The 20260-nt window shown below is 42.6% G+C and overlaps 1 protein-coding gene across 1 annotated transcript in view; it reads left to right on the top strand.

Moving 5' to 3' along the window:
- PID1 (phosphotyrosine interaction domain containing 1) overlaps positions 1–20260 on the top strand; it is a 268098-nt gene that overhangs the window by 106356 nt on the left and 141482 nt on the right. The window contains exon 2 of the mRNA XM_062193167.1: positions 16273–16419. Within this exon, the coding sequence (XP_062049151.1) occupies positions 16273–16419 (147 nt within the window). The remainder of the gene's footprint in view (positions 1–16272; positions 16420–20260) is intronic.

Below are 20260 nucleotides of genomic sequence, written 5' to 3'. Positions count from 1 at the left end.
TTTCTAAAAAAGTAAAATATATCAAACCAGAGATGTACAGATCTAAGCGGCTCAGAGAACATGAAAGAAGATAAATACTGAAAAAAGCCACAAAACTAGATTCAGCATGTTCAAACAGTGGAACGTAGAAAAATCTTGAATGGAGTTAATGAGAAAAGATGTATTACAGAAGGAAAAGTAAGAATTATGATTGACTTCTTATCAGCAGTTAAATATGAGTTAGGCTACAATGCAGTAATATCACTATAGTGATAAACTGTGACCATGAATTAACCCAAAAGTTAGTTTCAAAAAATATTAATGGAAAATGTAAAAGTGCTATTTACAATACTTACAAAAAATTCACAAAAACAAGGACTACTTCCTGTTTTTAAACTTTCATTTTTTAAATGATTTATATTTTTACAGTAATAGCAAAAATACTATAAAGAACTCCCAGGTGTCTCTAAATAATGCCATTTTAGGGATTGGCATTGTGGCACAGCAAATTAATCCATCGCCTTCAATACCACTATCTCATATGAGCGCTAGTTCCAAGATATGATTGGGATAGCAGGGGGGGATGGCCCACCCTGCCACCTGGGTGGGAGACCTGGATTGAGTTCCAAGATCCTGGATTATGCCTGGCCCACCCTGGGCCATTTTGACCATTTTGGCACAAACCAATAGATGGAAGATATATCTCTCTCTGTAACTCAGCCTTTCAAATAAATAAATAAATCTTTTTAAAGAATAACATTTAATGCAATTATAGTACAATAACAAAAATCAGAAGTAACATTGGTAAAATACTATGGCAGGGCTGGTGCTGTGGCACAGTGGGTTAAGCTGCATCTGCAGTGCCAGCATCCCATATGGGCAATGGTTCAAGTCCTAGCTGCTCCGCTTCTGATTTAGCTCTCTGCTAATGTGCGTAGGAAAAGCAGCAAAAGATGGCCCAATTAGGCCCCTGCACCCATGTGGGAGACCAGGATGAAACTCCTGGCTCCTGGCTTCTGCCTGGCCCAGCTCTGGTCATTGTGACCATTGGAGAGTGAACCAGTAGATGGAAGATTCTGTGTGTGTGTGTGTGTGTGTGTCTCCCTCTCACTATAACTCTGACTTTCAAATAAAATAAGAAAATCTTAAATAAATGAAATACTATGGCAGTTTTCACACACTGTTCATATCACAAGAGTTGTCCTACTAGTGCCTTCTCTGGAGTTGACCTCAAGTCAAGGCCAGGACCTGTAGTTAGTCCTCGTGTCCCTTTAGTGTCTCTAGTCTCGCCAGCTCTGTCATCCTGTCTTTGACAACCTTTACATTTTTGAAGAGTTCTCACTGGTTCTTTTTTTTTTATTTTTATTTTTTTATTTTTGACAGGTAGAGTGGACAGTGAGAGAGAGACAGAGAGAAAGGTCTTCCTTTTGCCGTTGGTTCACCCTCCAATGGCCGCCGCGGTAGCGCGCTGCGGCCGGCGCACAGCGCTGATCCGATGTTCCCATGGGGTGCAGGGCCCAAGCACTTGGGCCATCCTCCACTGCACTCCCTGGCCACAGCAGAGAGCTGGCCTGGAAGAGGGGCAACCGGGACAGGATCGGTGCCCCGACCGGGACTAGAACCCGGTGTGCCGGCGCCGCAAGGCAGAGGATTAGCCTAGTGAGCCGTGGCGCCGGCTCTTTTTTTTTTTTTTTTTTTAAGATTTATTTATTTACCTGAAAGGCAGAGTTATGGGGGCAGGGAAGGGACCTTTCATCTGCTTGTTCACTCCCCAAATGGCCGCAGTGGCCAGGGCTGGGCCAGGTGGAAGCCAGGAGCCAGGAGCTTCTTCTGGGTCTCCCGCATTGGTGGCAGGCACTCAGGCACATGGGCCATCTTCTGCTGCTTTCCCAAGGCATTAAGCAGGGAACTGGATCAGAAATGGAGCATCTAGGACACAAACTTGTACCCATATGAGGTGCCAGCATCATAAGTAGGGGCTTTCCCACTACGCCACAATGCCAGCCCCTACATTTCTCTTTTTAAACTAGCATTTTCTGGGAGATTATTTAAGACAATATGTATATCTTGATTCTTATCATAAATATCCCATCAATTGTTGCCTCAAAAATTATTTATGTGTGAAACAATATTAGTGAGGTATTTGCTAAGTGATGACTAAAGATTTCTCTTAGTTTTTCTGTATTTATACGGTGTAATTCCATTGTAAGCAGGGATGTTTCTTCCTTTCTTCTCTCCCTCTCCCTCCCTTTCTTGCTTCCTGTCTTTACATCTGTCTTATTATATCAGTATTGCTCATTACTGTTTCCTTGAGTCTATGGGTTATAAGCCTTTGCAATAGTTGTTTGTTATTGTCAATCAAATTGTTTGCTGTTGGCCACTAGATCTACCTCAGGTTGAATCCAGTGTTCATTTGACATGTCCTTATTATCTGATGACAACTTTCTTTGTTTCTAGCTCCCCAAGATGTTTTAGGCTCATCTTGTTCTTTCCTTTCCCCTGCCCTAAATCGGCTCTTTGCCCAAGAAGAAGGACTCCTACTATTCATTTTATGGTGAGCCCTGTCAATGCAAGAGTTATAGTTCTGAAGTCAGCACAGAGGGTTAAAATCCAATGTAGTTAAAATTTTACCTGGAAGTTTCTTAGGAAGCAGTCTGTTAGAAGTAAGGATTTGTTGGTCAGACTGTGAGTCTCTCCATATGGAGGCAGGAGAGCTGAGCAGGTACTGTGGTGCTGGTATCATGGCAGGAGAAGCATTCGGGAATTTTCTTCCACTTTCTGACGGGGTCTTGGTTGAGAGGAGTGCTACCAAAGGAGGAATGACGCTCCCAGAAAAATCTCAAGGAAAAAAAAATAAGAAATCAGGATTTGTTTCTTAGTATGTTCAACTCCAGTGTTTTCCTGTAGCATGGAGCACCAGGTGAAGCAGGTTGCTTGAAGGACTCTATTACAGCAAACCATTCACTCTGAAAAATAACTTGAGGTACACTGGACTTGCAATAAGCTACATATGCTGGAAGTGCCCAGTTGGCAGGTTTGGATATTTGTATACAGTCATGAAATTGCCACCACAAGGCATCCCTCTTCGGTTTCCATCTTTTCCCTGCACTCCCTATCTGTTCCCACTGATCTGCTTTCTGTCACTACATGTTGATCTATATTTCCTAGAATTTTATACAAATGGAACCATATAATGTGTTGTCATTGGTGTTTGCATTGTTAGTGTAATAATTTGATGATTGATGTATGCTGTAGCACATAAGTTTATTCCTTTTTATTTTGTTGAATAGCAACATTCTCTTGTATGGATATGTCACAGTTTATCTGTTTGCTTGACAAGGAACACTGGGTTGTTTCCAGTTTTTAGCTGTTAAAATTACAGGTTCTGTGAATATTTGTATACAGGCTCTTATAACTATATGCCTTTATTGCCAAGTTGCTATTGCTAGGAGGTTATACTGTGGAGGTTTATTTATTGGTTCTGTGTCTTTCCAGCTTACTAAACACAGTTTTGATTCTTATAGCAGTTTTTTATAAGCTATGTTTGTTCGTACACATAGATGATCACATTGTCTATAAATAAAGAGAGTTTTACTTCTCCCTTTCCAATGTGGAGTCTTCATTTCTTTTGTTTGTCATATTACACTGGCTAAAACCTCTGGTGCAATACTGAATGTATGGGATACAGTTTTTAAAAATACATTTATTTATTTGAAAGGGAGAGCAACAGGAATAGAAATATATAGAGATCTTCCATCCACTAGTTTACTCCCCAAATGACCATAAGAGCTTGGGCTGTGCCAGGCTGAAGCCGATTGCCAGGAACTCCATCCTGTTCTCCCACATGAGTAGCAGGAGACCAAGTAGTTGGAGCATCTTCTGCTGCCTTCTCAAGCTCATTAGTAGGCAATTGGATCAGAAGTGGAGAAGCGGGGCCAGTGCTGTGGTGTAGTGGGTGGAGCTGCTGCCTGAGTGCCAGCATCCCATATGGGCACTGGTTCCAATTCTGGCCGCTCCTCTTGTGATCCACCTCTCTGCTGTGGTCTGGGAAAGTAGTGGAGGATAGCCCAAGCGCTTGGGTCCCTGTACCCACCTGGGAAGCCTAGAGGGGGCTCCTGGCTTCTGGCTTTGGATCAGACCAGCTCTGGCTGTTGGGACCATTTGTGGAGTGAACCAGCAGACAGATCTCTCTATCTCTACCTCTCTGTAACTCCACCTTTCAAATAAATAAATCAATCTTAAAAAAAAAATTAAGTGGAGGAGCTGGTGCTAGAACCAGCACTCTGATATGGGATGCTGGCATTGCAAATAGTGGCTTAATACTCCACATCACAATGCCAGACCTGAAATATAGTTTTAATATAATTATTTTTCTCATTGGAATATCTGTGAATCTTGGGTAACTTTTATGAGTTTATTTTTTTTCTCTCCACTATAGTTTTTATTATCGTGGGTTTTTTTGCATGCCTGATGAGTTTAGATTGGATGTCAGACATCTTGAATTTTACTTTTTGGATACTGGATATTTCTGTATTATTACAAATATTCGCGGATGTTGTTGTTGAATTCCATTAAATTACTTGGAGACAATTTGACTCTTTCTGTTCTTTTAAGATTTGTAGGTGAGACCATAGTGTTTAGTGCAGTCCTAATTATTCCCAACTCCTGAGACTACAATGTCTGCCTTGGGTACCCTATCCAGCACCCTGTGCCTCTGGACTTTTTCCCAGCCTGGCTGGTGTGAACAGACCATGGAACTGGCTCTGGGTGAACACCCACACTCTAATCTTCCATCCTTCCCAGAGGTTCTTTTCCAGTCCTAGTTTCTTTTCTTGCATCTACTGATTGGTACGCAGCTGAATCTTTAAGGTTGAAATTCTGAAGGTTTAGAGAATTCTCTGGGCGATTCTGTCCTCCTTTTTGTCTCTTAGACTTTCGTCTCTGTCTCTTAGCAGAGAGAATCAGCTGGGCCCTGCCTGTATTTTTCCTCACTGCAGTGCAGCCTGAAAACTTTGAAGCCGGGCAGCTGTACAGCTGACCTCATTTGTTTCACATCTCTCAGGGATCTCTGTTTGCATTTCATTGCCTGAATCCTCACCAGCGGTTTCATATTTTGTTTCAGGTTTATTTGGTTGTTTTAAGTGGGAGAGTCATTCCGGTCCTTGTTAATTCTTCTTGATTAAAAGTGCAAGTAAAAAATATTGATCTTTGTCATTTGAATTATATTCAGTGCAGCAAGATACTCAGGCTACCAAGGTCATGTGGGAGCAATTTCCTCAGAGAACAGCAAAGTCTCACATGCTTATTCCTGGCCCATACTCCTTGCACAAAATGACAGACAAGCACGAGGCCTATTTATACCATTATCATTCTCTACCAGCCACTCATGTACACTGTCTTGGCTGAATTTTTGCAGTAAAAATATAGACATGGCCTAATTCAGCTGTACTTAGTTTATTTATTTTCACTATTAAGTGCAACTTCTGTTCTGTATTGCTAGCATTTGTCAATATACATCAGTAATTGCAAGCACAGATGGCTGTAAGGGCCAACCAAGTAATGTGTAGGAATGAATTTAGAGAGATGTGAAATTACTATAAATGCAAGGGGGACTATATCATATACAGGAGAAAGATGACCTGGGAGCAAAGGGGGACAAAACCCCGTCAGTGGAGACGTTGTGACAATGAGCAAGGACAAATTCTTGTCTGGAGGAAACACAAGTTTGTGTCTGCAAATCTTCTAATTTTTCAAAACAAATGGAAATGCAGATGTTGACCATATATCTCTCAATTAAAAAAAAAGCTTCCTCAAATTTTAATTGTAAAGCAGTTTGCAAATCAAATCAAATATATCTAGGCCAAATGTACCTTTGGACTGCTAGCTTATAACTCATGTTTAACAATAAATTATTTAGCTTCACAATTGGAAAAATAGCTTTTTATATACATAAAAATGGATAAGGAGATAACAGAAGGTAGCATATTTATTCAGTTTTGTGACTGATCTGAAATATACACACATACTGTATACAGTGCACATACCTATATACTTCTCTCTCTTCAGTTTCATATTGTGTGGATTCATTTATTTGAGGTCAGTTGGGATGTAAAAATGGTAAATGGAGAATTCCAGTAGTAAACAGTATATGTATTTTAAATTGGGTGTTATTCTGGGAAGTATGGTAAAAATCTCATGCCATCTGGCCTGAACTATGCATCAGCCCTTTGTCCAGTATAGGCACACTGTATACACTGCCTGTCCATGAGCCACCTACGCTGTGTCTGTAACCAGATCAACTCTTGTGGTATCATGATACTTATGTTTGGGTAACCCTTATTTTACTTAATAATGCTCCCAAAGTGCCAGAGTAGTACTGGTCGCAATTTGGATATGTCCAAAAGAAGCTGTCGAGTGGCTTCTGTTAAGTGAGAAGGTGATAACCAAATGATATTTTGAGAGAGAGAGACCATGTTAAGATACTTTATAGTACAGTGTTGTGTTTTATTATTAGTTATGGTTGTTAATTTGTTTTTGTGCCTCATTTATAAATTAAATTATGAATATTATAAGAATATATGTGCAGGAAAATGTACTTAGGGTTTAATACCATTCATAGTTGCAGGTGTGCAGTGAGCAGTCTTGGAATGTATCCCTGCAGATAAACAGAGACTTCTGAATATACAAGGGTGATGTTATATCTGTGTGCATGGACACACACACACACACACTCACTGTCCCAAGGAGTAAGTCTTTGACAAGCTGAAAGACTTTCCCCTACGCTCTGTGTGTTATTATTGCGCCTCCCTCCTATAATCTCTTGAGAGAAACCGTGATGTTAAAAAAAGGTATCCATATTCAAAATTGCATTAATGCATATGGATGTGTGAACGTGAATCTTTTCAGTTGGCTTAACAATAACCATCGCTTTGATGGGTGGTTACACAGCCTTTTAAATTTATGAGACTGGGTTTATGCCGGCCCTTACAATTAAGTTAGTCTTGTTTTTTAACTTCAGGTTCCTGTTAATGCAGACCCCAAGAGTCAGTGGTGGTGGTTCAAGTAGTTGGGTTCCTCTTACCCATGCAGGAGACCTGGCTTGGAGTCTGGCAGTGACTTAGCCCAATCCTTTGCTGTTGCAAGCATTAGGGGAGTGAACCGGCAAATAGGAGCTGTATCTCAGTTTGTATCTGCCTGTGTCTCTCTGCTTCTCAAATAAGTAAGTAAAAAATTGAAAAAAAAAAAAAAAAGAAAATTAAGCTAGAACTTTTGAATCAGATGGTTACTAGAAAAATTTACATCAAGAAAGTAGATGTCAATTGGTGTAGGTCTTTCTTTTCTTAAACTACCAGACTGACATAAACTGCATAAACTTTAATTCTTGAAATCAAATGGTTCAATGTTGTGTAAGCCGCCTAGATTTTGGGAGATGGTGCAACCATGCTTTAGTTTATGAAAGGGCAAAAACAAAGTAGAATAACAAAACCTTTTCCATTAAAAATGTTTAAATGAAAGTTTAATTATTTTTTCTTTTATTCACTCATGAAATTACTCTTAATTATAAATGTTATTTACTTGTTATGTACAACACGTTTGATTTTATGGTATTTATTTTTGTAAAACTACTAGAATAAATATTTAAAAGTGGAAACCTAAGAATTGGTGTCAGACAATGAGCAACATAGCTCATTAAAGTCTACAAAAGAGTGCACCATTGTTTCTTTACTCACATTTGGGGCCCGAAGATACTGAATTTGAAAAGTAGAGTGACAGGCAGAGGGAGACACGGAAAGGGGAGGAGGAGAGGGAGATATCTTCTATCCATTTGTTCATTCCCCAGATTCCTACATCAGCCAGGGCTGGGCCAAACCAAAGCCTGGAGCCAGGAACTCTACTCGGGTTTCCCATGTGGGCGATATGAACCCAAATACTTGGGCCATCACCAAGGCACTTTAGCAGGAAGCTGAATGGGAAATGGTGCTGGGACTCAGTGCCAGGTGCTTGGATATAGGGCACCAGCTTTCCAAGCAGCAGCTTAACTTCCTGCATCACAAGGCCCTCCCGTGAATATACCTCGTTGGGAAGAAGTGGTAGAAAATGTAAGAACCACAAGCCAGTTTCACTAATTTTCCCATATCCCCAAAGAAACAAAATAACATGTGATTATGAATGGAATATCAAAGCCTACTGATTTTTAGACACTGAGCACATTAACGTTTGTCTGGGTTACTGGCATTTTCCATAAATCTGATTCACTCACTTGTTCCTTGTGGTTCTCTTAAGAAGAACATTTGCAATATTTTTGAAAGTTGATTAGTTCATTAACTGAATTGGCAATTTGCAAGATACAGCTGACCATTATAGCCAGCCTTCATAACTCTAGGACAGACAACAGAAAGATTAAAATTTTAATGGGTTTCCTGTGTTTTGAGTGAAGAGAGTGTTCCAGTTATCTTATGAAGAGAGGAAGCAGGATTTTCCTTCCAAAGATGCTTTATATTTTCGACACAGAATCAATACAAAGGTGATATACCCTCAATCTGAATTGGTAAAATATGTAAATCTCTGCCTGCTGAACTGTCAGAGATTAATGTCTGAATAGGAGTAGGAAGCAGCGCCAACTGTAAAATTATACAGGGCATGGTGATTATCCCATCCACATAATGGGGCTTGATTTAGAGACCCTATTTTGGGATCATACATAAAGCACAAAATGCAGAAAGCCTTGCTTTGTTTAATTTGTCCAGGGCAGTGCCCTAATTTTCCCCAGCATTATTCACTTCCCTTTAAGAATGAATAGCACATTTTCTTTATGGAAGTCTGTGCTTCTGTGATTGGGAAGCACTCGTGTTTCCAAGCTCCTCTATTAAATTCCTCTTTTGTTGCCTTTTGATAATGCCACTGGATTATGTTATTTTAAGTTGCCTTATCTTGATTCCACCTGTTTGTCCAGGCAAAATACCCAGGCTCTAAGGTTTACATGCACAGCATAGCATTTTGAAGTTGACAGCTGAGAAGACTGAGCCCAGAAAGTAGAAGGCTATAAGGTTCTGGCAGAGCTGACTGAGAGCATAGCATATGAGTCTTTGTAACCTGCTAAGAATGCTTGCCACCTGGCCCAGGTGTCATTGCAGGTACACTCTTTGGCTGTCTCCTATGGTGTGGAATTCATCTCCTTTTGACAGTAGCTCAGAGGGCTTTACCTTGAACATGGATAACCTGGAAACTGTATGACCTATTTTAAATGTCTGGTTGGTACTTTGTCATAAAAGACAGCCTGTTCAAAGCAGGGCAAGAACCACTCTTTTTGAGATAATGATATCATTTGGGGCATACGCTGTGGTGGAACAAGTAAAGCTGCTGCCTATGACTCTGGCATCCCATTTGGGTGCTGGTTTGAGTCCCAGCAGCTCCATTTCCAATCCAGCTCCTTGCTAATGCACCTGAGAAAGCAGTGGGGGATCCTCAAATGCTTGAAGCCTTGAACCTGTGTGGGAGACCCAGAAGAAGCTCCTGGCTCCTAGCTTTAACCTGGCCCAGTCCTAACCATTGTAGCCATTTGGGGTGTGAACCAGTGAATGAAAGATCTCTCTCTCTCTCTCTCTCTCTCTCTCTCTCTCTTTCTCTCCTCTGTAACTCTAACTTTCAAATACATAAATAAACCTAAAATAAAAGATAACTTATTAATATTTTTCCAGTTTAAAACTGATAAAGTTCTCTTAAATTTTTTCTTGGTGGCTCCATTTTGTTTACACAGATGTAAGGTTTTTATTTTCCATCATGAAGTAAATTTTTCCCAGACTTTCTTAGTTTTAACGGTCAGATACTTCTAGCTTGAATAAGTACAAAAGGAAATTGGCTTGTATTTTAGGCGCATCCATGGATGGATACAACTCAAACACAGCTGGACCCAGGGACCCAGTGATGCAGGTGCTTGTCTGTGTGGTTTCAGTCTCAAATTGACCTTGAAAAGTTAAAGGTCACCAGCAGCTCTGGACTCAGATCTCCAGTCCAGCAAACCTGTGTGTTCTTCTCCCAGAAGACTCTGTTGGGCCATTCTTGAGTTTCCTCACAACCTTTGGGTAGGGTTGGGAGGTCCCCAGGTTATTATCACTTTGTATCACATATTCTTTGTGTTGCAGTGTCAGAGGGTGGGGAATTGTACCTGACAACCCCATTCTACAAGGCAGCAGAAAATAGTGGAGAAATTTCTCTAAGGAAGGGAGCAGGGGAGTTTTATCAGAAGCAACTATAGCTATCACATTTCTACCACTAAAGATTTACAAAAGAGACTCCAAGTTATGTAAAATGTTAATTTGCAGGTGAGAGTTTTGGTGCATTGATTAAATCGCAACTTGGGATGCCTGTATCCCATATCAGAGTGCCTGGGTTGGAATCTCAGCTCCACTCCTGATTCCAGCTTCCTGCTAATGTGCACCTTGGGAGATGGTGGTGATGGCTGAGTTAGCTGGATCCCTGCCACCCACGTGGAAGTCGTGGATTGAGTTCTGGTCTCCTGGGCATTTGGGGAGTGAACCAGAGGGTAGGAGATCTCTCTCCATCCTTTAAATAAATAAAATAAATAAGCTTAAAAATATAAATGCTAATTTGCCTTATAAAGCATTATTGTAGAAATTCATCAAATAATGAACATTTAATTTCCCTCTTTTATCTTTATTCATTAGTGGGCAAAAAGGACAAAACCATTAACAGAAAACAAAGTTAAAGGAACACTTTTTTTTCTATTTCAAATGTTGTCCTCGCCTCTCTCTTTTAACTCTTCTAAGCAACTCACACAGATTGCGATTGTCGGTTGATCCAACAGTCTCCTCCAACTGTGAGAAACGCTTTCTAGCAGAGACTAACATTTATTCTACTTCCAGCTGTGCCCCTAGCACAACATTTGCTGCACACAGGTGTTCACAAAGGTGTGTGGGATGAATCAGCGCTGGCGTGTGTGACACACGCCTGGCTGGCTGGGGTGCCAAGGCTCTGAAGAGTTAGGCAACTGAGGTTGCACAGCACATTGTGTAGAAGCTGGAATTTGAACTTTGCTGTTTTCCTAACCCCAGTTTGGGCTTTTTCTGCCTTCTGTTTGTTTGTTTATTTAACTTGGATCTCCAGCACAAAGATCAAGGGGGCAGGATATGTGCCCAGTCCACAGCTTCCCATCTCTCTGTGTGCTGTGCCTGAGTTAACAGTGGTAACAGAGTTGGTCCATGCAATGGTGACAGTGAGGACAAGAAGTCAAGTTCAGGACTTCGGGACCCTGTGGGTTGTCCAGCTGTCCTCCGAAGCAGGCTGGTCTAGCGCCATCTTCAGGAGCTTCCTGTGTGACAGAGCCGGCTGACATGATCTGTGATTTCAGCTATCTCTGCAAAACCTCAGCAAGAAACCAGGCAGGAGAGAATCCCCACCTCTTCTTTCTCCTCAGCCATTGGCCCCAGTTCTTCCCCATGGAGGCAAACTTAGCTCCGACCTCTCAGTGACCCACACTGCTCTTCCCAGATCGCTCGCCCTGCTTTGCAGCTGAAACGCCACTCACATCAGTGAGGCGCAAAGACAGAATCTTCCACGTGAACGTAATGAGTTCCCTACACTGTTTTCCTTCTAAACCTGAATCAATACTCTGGGAGGCTTAAGGACTGGTCTCTTATTGTCACTGAAAAATATAATAGAGCTGGTTACTATATTTCTTCCTTTTTTTTTCTAAAGATTTTATTTATTTATTTGACAGGTAGAGTTACAGACAGTGAGAGGGAGACAGTCAGAAAGGTCTTCCTTCTGTTGGTTCACTCCCCTAATGGCCGCAACGGTCGGAACTGCATCGATCCAAAACCAGGAGCCTGGTGCTTCTTCCTGGTCTCCCAAGCGGGTGCAGGGGCCCAAGCACTTGGGCCATCTTCTACTGCTTTCCCAGGCCATAGCAGAGAGCTGGATTGGAAGACGGGCAACCAGGACAAGAACTGGTGTCCATATGGGATGCTGGCACTGTAGGTGGAGGATTAACCTACTGCGCCACCGCGTCGGCCCCGGTTACTACATTTCTTAAAGGTGGCTGTATCAACCACGGTTCAGCCAGGAAGGCAACACTAGTAGGAAATGTGTATTGAGAGATTCATTCAAGGAATTGGCTGATGCAGTTGTGAGACCTGGCTAGCTAGGCCTGAAATCATGAGGCAGGCAGGCAGGAAGGGTGCCCTCGATCCCTAGCCTGGGGCTGATGCTGGCATCCACAAGAGGAAGGTCTTCCTCTTTGGAGAGCCCTGAGCCAGCTCACTTATGGTCTTTCAGTGGGTTGAAAATGCCCCACCCAGACTACCTAGGATGAGTTCCCTTACTTCAGAGCATCTGATTATGGACTTAACTGTATCCATAAAATACCTTTACGACAATGCCTACATTTCTGATTGATTGAAGAACTGGGCAAGTGGCCTAGGCAAGTTCACACATAAAACTGGCCATCTGAGTGGGTGACTTGTGAGCTTGTGACAGCTAGGTTTTGTCCGGCTGTAAATTCCTGAACTTTTACTGCCTTTCAACTAAGTCATTGTTTTTGGAGATTTATCCTTAGAGGGATGCATTTGAATATGTGTTTCATTATTTAATTCTTTCCGTGCTGTGTTGGTTTCCTGAGCCACAGGAGCTACAGAAAGGACAAGTTGGATGAGGTAGTGAACAGGAGTAGTCTGTGAATCTTGATGTGGAGACCACTGGTTTTCTGTTTGTAATACTCATGTTTCTTCGTTACCTTATAGTCATTATCTTCTACAAATACTTGTTGGGCATCTGTGATGTGCCAGGAACTGTTTTAAGCCTTTGAGGTGCTTCACTGAATCAAATGGTCTCTGTTTATATTGAGCCCATATTCTAGTGGAAAAAAGCAAATAACCACCTAATTCTCTAGAGCTGTTAAGTAGTGATAAGTGTTAAGAATAATGAAGTAGGGGAGGGTCGGGCCTTTGTTTGAATGATTCAGATACTCGTTAAGATACCAGAGTCCCACATTTGAGTGCATTAATTCGGTTCCTGGCCTTGGCTCCTGATTCCAGCTTCCTGCCAATGTATACCCTGGGAGGCAATGGTGATGGTGTGAGTGTTTGGATTGAGTTCCTGGCTCCTGATTTCAGCTATAGCCAGGGACTGTTGTGGGCATTTGGAAAGTGAACTAGTGGATAGGAGCTCTCTTTCTTTGTCTCTCTAATTAAAAAAAATAAAAATAAAACAAGGGAAAGGAATATACAGCAGTGAGGATTTATGTGTGCAGAACAACATACACAATTTGTGGGGCCCAGTGCAAAAGGAAAAGTCTATGTCTCTTATTCCAAAAGCAGAGGAGGGGGAATGCCATTAAATATTTTAAAACATAAAGCCTTTTCCATTTTCTGTGAATCTGTTTTTGGAAATCATGGTGTTTTGTTATTATTATTATAATCTAGTCAGTGCTCTAAGTAAAGAAATTAAGAATTTAGTTTATTGGCAAGAACTTAGTATTCATCTTTTTATTGTAGGGTGCCCACTTTAAATGCAAATATAAGAGCAGGATCATTGAAATTACACAGTTTGCACGTTCCCATTCCTGCTGCATTTAATTTTTTAGCAGAACAGTGAAAGCCCTGCACAGAACCAACAGCCCTGTGCGGATGGCACCGTTGGCAGATGCCCATTCTCCTAGCGCCCTTCAGCATCTCCTGAGTTGGGAGGATCTCACAGGAGCAGGGCTGCAGTCATCCTGCCTTCCCCTTTCCTTCTAAGGTGCCATCTTCACCCACATGCTGGCTTCTCACAGGGAAGAGAGAAGGGTGGGAAAGGGGCTGATGGGACTCCTTGGCTGTTCACGTTTCTTAAAACACAGCTGACTTGCTTCTGCATTTTTTTTAAACATTTATTTAATGAATATAAATTTCCAGTGTACAGCTTATGAATTACAATGGCTTCCCCCTCCCATAACTTCCCTCCCACCCGCAACCCTCCCCTCTCCCACTCCCTTTCCCCTTCCATTCACATCAAGATTCATTTTCAATTCTCTTTATATACAGAAGATCAATTTAGTATAAAGATTTCAACAGTTTGCACCCACATAAAAACACAAAGTGAAACATACTGTTTGAGTACTAGTTATAGCATCAAATCAAAATGTACAGCACATTAAGGACAGAGATCCCACATGAGGAGCACAGTGGCTCTTGTTGTTGACCCAACAAATTGACACTCTAGTTTATGGCGCCAGTAACCACCCTAGGCTGTCGTCATGAGTTGCCAAGGCTATGGAAGCCTTCCAAGTTTGCCGACTCTGATCATATTTAGACAAGGTCATAAAAGACAGAGTGAGGATAGTAACCAATGATCCTAAGAGTGGCATTTACCAGGTTTGAACAATTATACAGCATGAAGTGGGGAAGAGGACCATCAGTACACACAGGTTGGGAGTAGAGCCAATTGGTGGTAGAGTAGAGGTTATGATTACAAAGGAATGAGGCCCAAGTGCGCTAGACAGGGCCTAGAACAAAGGACAGAGTCATTATTAGAGGAGCTAAGAAATGTGCTAAGCTACAATTAAGTTTTCTGATTTAGAGGCAGATAGAACCTGATAGAAGGGGCTTGATAATAATCTGTTGGGCTTTAGGCCTTGAAAGTTAAGAGGCCCAGACCTATCTATCTCTTCACATGGGGTATATCCTAAGGGAGGTGTGAACCTCCTAGGGGAAGGCACTCTGTTGACTTTCATTACTTGGCTGGCCTGGGAGGAGAGCTGGCCATTTGAAGCCAGGTGAGGCCTCTGGGCATGGAAGTGCCCGTGCTTAGTCACAGACTCAACGTGCTTATCTTGGATGTATGCCTTTTGACTCTTGCTACATCCTTGTGTCATTACAGCCCTCAGGATTCTGTACTACCGGACATGACTAATGCATATAAGTAGCAAGAATGGGAGAGGCACGTGGAATGAATACCTCCTTTACTCATATACAAGAGTTCTCCAAAAGGTTCCTGGAAAAATGGAGTTAAATTTATTTTGATCTTAAAAATCCATGCATAGGTTTTTCATGGAATTTTTGAAAAGACATCTTGTGTGTGTCAATGTGTTCCACTGACTGTTGGACTTTGCTTATGAAATACAAGTCCAAAGATGAAATTATTAAGAATTTCAAGGTGGTGACATTAAATCAAAAGTATGAAATCAAATATGGCGTCCCTCTGAATAGTGTGCTCTTTATTCATAGAGCACAATGTGATTGCACAGGCTGCTTGTGCACTCTGCTATATCCTGTTGATGAGGAGAGAAAATCCCCATGTAGGTGAACAAGCAAGACTTGCTTATAGATATTTAGGGACAGGGAATCCTGTTTAGAGGTCCCAGGGCGGATGTATCTTTGGCTTACTCTCAGAAGAAGGAGGAGACCACTCTGATGGGATTCCTAAGTGAGGAATAGGAGATGAAATCAGAGAAGCAGAGAGCCCCGGAATCATGCATGGCCTTGAAGACCAAGGTCAGGACTTGAGATTTTTCTATGAGAAGATATGAAGACTTGGCAACAATTTGAGTAGAGGTCTGGGATGCCATTAGTAGATGTGAAAGTGATCCCTCCAGCCACTGTGTGGCAACACTTTCACTAGGGACAAGGTTGGAAGAGATGGTGCCAGTTTGGATGCTGTTATAAGAGACCAAGCAAAGATGGGGCCGTGAATTGTGTGTAATAGATAGCAGTGATAAAATGTGATTACCTTCTGAGTATGTTTTGAAACAGGTCCAACAGGAGTTACATATACAATGGATCTTCACCCAGGGCCTGGCAGATAAAGATGGCCCAGTGAGATGTAATAGCAAATTCCTTGAGGTTTTATAGTAGGTGCATGAAAGAACTGGGGGAGGCAGAAGGAGTCTGGTGTACCTCTTCATCCGTTCTGTTCTTCTTCACTATCTCTAGACTTTTCCCAAAATAGCTGTTGTAACATCCTCATACATAAAGATTTCATCTCTAAGATTTCACCTGTATATCAGATCTTGGAAGAGTTTCTCAGAACATATGGTCCTGGATGGGGCACCTGTACCACAGATCCCTGTCTTCATGGTCTCTACCAAGGGATAGGCTTTCTTGTAGTTCATTATCATAGCATCTTGACAGCAGTGTCAGCCACCTACCCATGCTGCATCCATGAGACTAAATATCTCTTGACCTCCCCTACTAAACCTGAGTTAATAAAACATAGATTTTGCTACTGGCTTTGATGTACAGTTGCACTCATACAAGTCCAGGTGATTTAACTACTTTTGGCTTCCTTTATGCTTTTCAGCACTTTCAGACCATGTTGAAGTCCAAGCTGAATGTCCTAACACTGAAGAAGGAGCCTCTGCCAGCAGTCATCTTCCATGAGCCAGAAGCCATCGAGCTGTGCACTACTACACCGCTGATGAAAATGAGGACCCACAGCGGCTGCAAGGTACAGGGTGCATGGCCCACAGGGGTTCTCTTGCTGGGACAGGTTCAAGGAGGAGCGGCCTTGAGACCCTTGATGGCTTTTGAATTCATATCTTGCTTTATTTTTCTTAATATTCTTGTAATCTTCATCATTTGGGGGCACACATTGAAGACATAGGCTTTATTATGCACGAATTAGATCGTATTCTCCCCACATTCTCTAGCACTATGACACTTCAGGCCTCCAAACCAAGTGTGAGCCTTAATGATACTTCCTCCCTTTGTATTTGCAATCTGAATAAAACATTTTTTAATGAATAAAAAAACCTAAACAAGTTTTTCAGTAGTTGCATTCTTTGCGTCCTTTGAGGGTGAGTCTGCATTTTTGCTTTGCTTCAGCTCCCAAAGTTTGTTCTTGTATTCATGCCTCAGAATCTATAAAAGAGCATTTTTCATTTATGCAAACTATAATGCCAGCCTGGAAAAAAACCTAGAAATGAAAAATAATTTTGGTGAGCTTTTGGATTCTTCCTCATATGCTCTTTTTTGTTCCTTAAGTTGATGAATACAGTGACTGGTTTAGGGGAACAAAGAAATGTGTTTTGTACATATTGTGTTATCGGAAATTAGTTTTGAACCGTGGGAAAAAAAGCAGCAAAGAAAATGCATGTTTGCATAGTATTTCTCCTGACCTTGTAGCTATGTCCTTATTGCTTGATCTTCCCTTCCTTTCTCTTTCTCTTATTACTAGGGCAGCGGTTCCTGGACAGCCCAGGTCAGGTTGGAACCTTTGGCTGTCTTGGGCAGTGGTGTATGCTCACACCTTCCACACTTCCATTCATTCCATGCAACTCACTGTGTGCTCAGTCTCTGCCAGGTCCTGGGGCACAGTGTGAGAAGACAGACCAGCATCTTCATAGCATTTAGCTGCTAGCTGGTGGGCCAGTGGAGGAAAAAATACGCGTCAGCCAGCATTGGTGGGTGAGAGAGCCTGAGTACCTGGGAGGTTGTGTTGAGTAGTGGGGTTGGGCTTGGAAGAGCCCTGTGGGCATGGCAAGGAGTTGAGATTTTGTTCTAATTACAGTGAGCTTTGGGCAAGTGAATTATATAACTGCATCTTCTAAAATGATGTTGAGTGGGATCTCTGGTAAGGTGGACGCCCCGCTTCCTAGGAGCAGTTGCCAGTCACTCAGCTTTAGCTGGAGAGAGTGAGTCCACAGAACTGGCCTTGAGTCCACCGTCTTTAACATGCTTGGTGAGTGGATGATCCCAAGGAATTACAAAAATGCTCATGATATTTGAAAGTACTGTGAGACCAAATCTGCTGTACCTTCTTCAAAGCAAGATGCAGTCCACAGGGACAGATATACGGAGCAGAGTTGAGGGTGATAAAATCTTCAGAGTGTGTCCAAAACGAGAAGGGGAAAAAAAAAAATCCCACAATTACAGAAAGAAAAGAACCAAGCAGTTTAATCTAGGCATAAAAAAAGCTTGTGTGTGTTTGGGTGGGGTGAGGGGAACAAACATGGAGGAGATATGAGATATTTGCTAAGGGAATAAAAACCATCCTTGTTCTGAAAAGGAGTGTAGGATTCACGATTCATAGACTGATTTTTTTTTCTGTGTACTGCCTTAGGGTTTGTTCATTTGTTTTACTACTAAAAGGATGTTGGAAAAAAATAATAGGAATTCAGAAGAGCACACCAAGGAGGGTATCCCTGTATGTGGCTGGCAAGATACAGCAAAATGAAGAAATGATTTCAGTTAGACACAGGGACGAACTTGCCCCCCAACTAGGTTGTAAGACATCTTTGGCATCTGTATCCCTAGAAATCATGAAGAGGAAATTCTGGGCATGGATCATCGTCAGGGACGAGGGCCAGGGCCTCTTGAGGTCCTATCCAGCATTATCATTCTGTCTGAGAACTCTCACTGTGACGTTCTCCAAACTGTCTACTACAACTTCATCATCTAAATGTTAACTGGATTTACTTCCTTTAGTTCTCAAGGACGGTATCATGTTTGTGTTCAGAGTCATAGTCTTTGGTTGAAAAAGACAAAGGTAGATGTTTCAACCTTCAAGTTTCCTTTGAAAACCCCCAGACTTCCCACAAGGTTTTCCGATCATCTTCAAGAACAAAGTCCAGTGTTTGTGCTCTAATAGCTCTCAAGATGCCAGCTGCAGAAGGAACTCTGTCACTCGCTCACGTGTCCCAGCAATAATGAGCATAATGTAGCCCAGGCCCAGCTGCCGGGCCAGCACACGGGACCCTCTAGCCCCACACTGCTCTTTTTTGCTGACAGCTCTCAAGTCCTGCTTGCATAACACTGAGTTTGTGGAGGAAAAGAGGAAGGAGAAGGCAAAGGAAAGGGGATTGAAATGGGATACGGTTAATACCATGGAGACCCACGGTCATCTCAGAGTTCCCGTTTTCTCTGATCTGTATTCCCTGTGGGTCCTGCCGGGCTGGCTTTGCTGGGCTATTCATGTTTCGGGCAGCTGGGTCTTTGTGTGTTCTCGTCTTTTGCTGCCACTGTTTTTCCTGGAGTTGTGTTATTTAACCATGCAACCCACTGCATCCCATTAGGCTTCTTGTTGAAAGGGTTTTGCGTATCAGATGCTGTGTCTGACTGCAGCAGCGAGCGCGGTTTGTCACATGCCTCTCATCCTGCCCAGTGCGATAGAATCCCAGGTGGCTTCCGTTTGTTAGCAAACATTTATCTGATTCATAGCCATGGGAAACCTACTGTGCGCATGGAACCTTGGCAGAAGCAATCCGAGTAGGTGTGGTGGAGGAAGCAGTGTACAGCCAAGTAGAAGGGATTAGGAGAGTGCCCAAATAAATAAATCACAAGGCCTTCTGAAATGTCCATGTGTGTCAGAAAACCCTGGTAGGCAAATTCTAGGCCGATTCAGGCTCTCAGTTGTTGATGGGAAACAGGAGCGTGCACTTTAAAATATATCACTTAATTCTGGGGAGAATGAGCCACGCTTGGAGCTCAAAGAGAGAGCATAAAGGGACAGACAGTCTTTGAGGTAAAGGCTGGGGTGGAAGCTGATGTTTGGGGCTGGCCGGCATAGGTACAGTCAGAATGGACTTGCAGCCGTGGGCCGGGAGCTGACTTCTAAGGCAGAACTGGGCTCTGCCATTCCTGCATCGGGGTGCTCTGCGTGTGCCACTCTAGGCTCCTGGGAACTGTGCTGCTTTGTATGATTCACCTCCAGACCTGGCTAGCAGCATTCTCAAAGCTTTTATAGATTATAAAACAAATAAAAAATAATAAAAAAGTAATAAAATAGAGATGCTCAAGAGCGGATGTTTAACACAGGGAGCACTCATCTGCACACTTTTTTTTTTTTTAATTTATTTTGACAGGCAGAGTGGATAGTGAGAGAGAGAGAGAAAGAGAGAGAGAGAGAGAGAAAGGTCTTCCTTTTTGCCGTTGGTTCACCCTCCAATGGCCGCTGCGGCCAGCGCATCTCGCCGATCTGAAGCCAGGAGCCAGGTGCTTCTCCTGGTCTCCCATGCGGGTGCAGGGCCCAAGCACTTGGGCCATCCTCCACTGCCTTCCCGGGCCATAGCAGAAAGCTGGCCTGGAAGAGGGGCAACCGGGATAGAATCCAGCACCCCAACCGGGACTAGAACCCAGTGTGCTGGTGCTGCAAGGCGGAGGATTAGCCTGTTAAGCCACGGCACCAGCCCATCTGCACACTTTTTAGCATATGGAAGTATTTCATCCTCATGACAACCTGACAGTGTGCAGCCCCATCTTATAGATGAGCTAGTTGAGGAATAGAGAGGTTCATTTGCCCGTCTTCAGTGAGTAATTGGTAGAGCCTGGCAGTAATTGGCAGTTGGACT

Source organism: Lepus europaeus, chromosome 1 (genome assembly GCF_033115175.1).
Source record: "Lepus europaeus isolate LE1 chromosome 1, mLepTim1.pri, whole genome shotgun sequence".
NCBI classification, from domain to species: Eukaryota; Metazoa; Chordata; class Mammalia; order Lagomorpha; family Leporidae; genus Lepus; species Lepus europaeus.
Note: the sequence above shows the minus strand (reverse complement) of the source record. Positions and strands in the feature narration are given on the sequence as shown.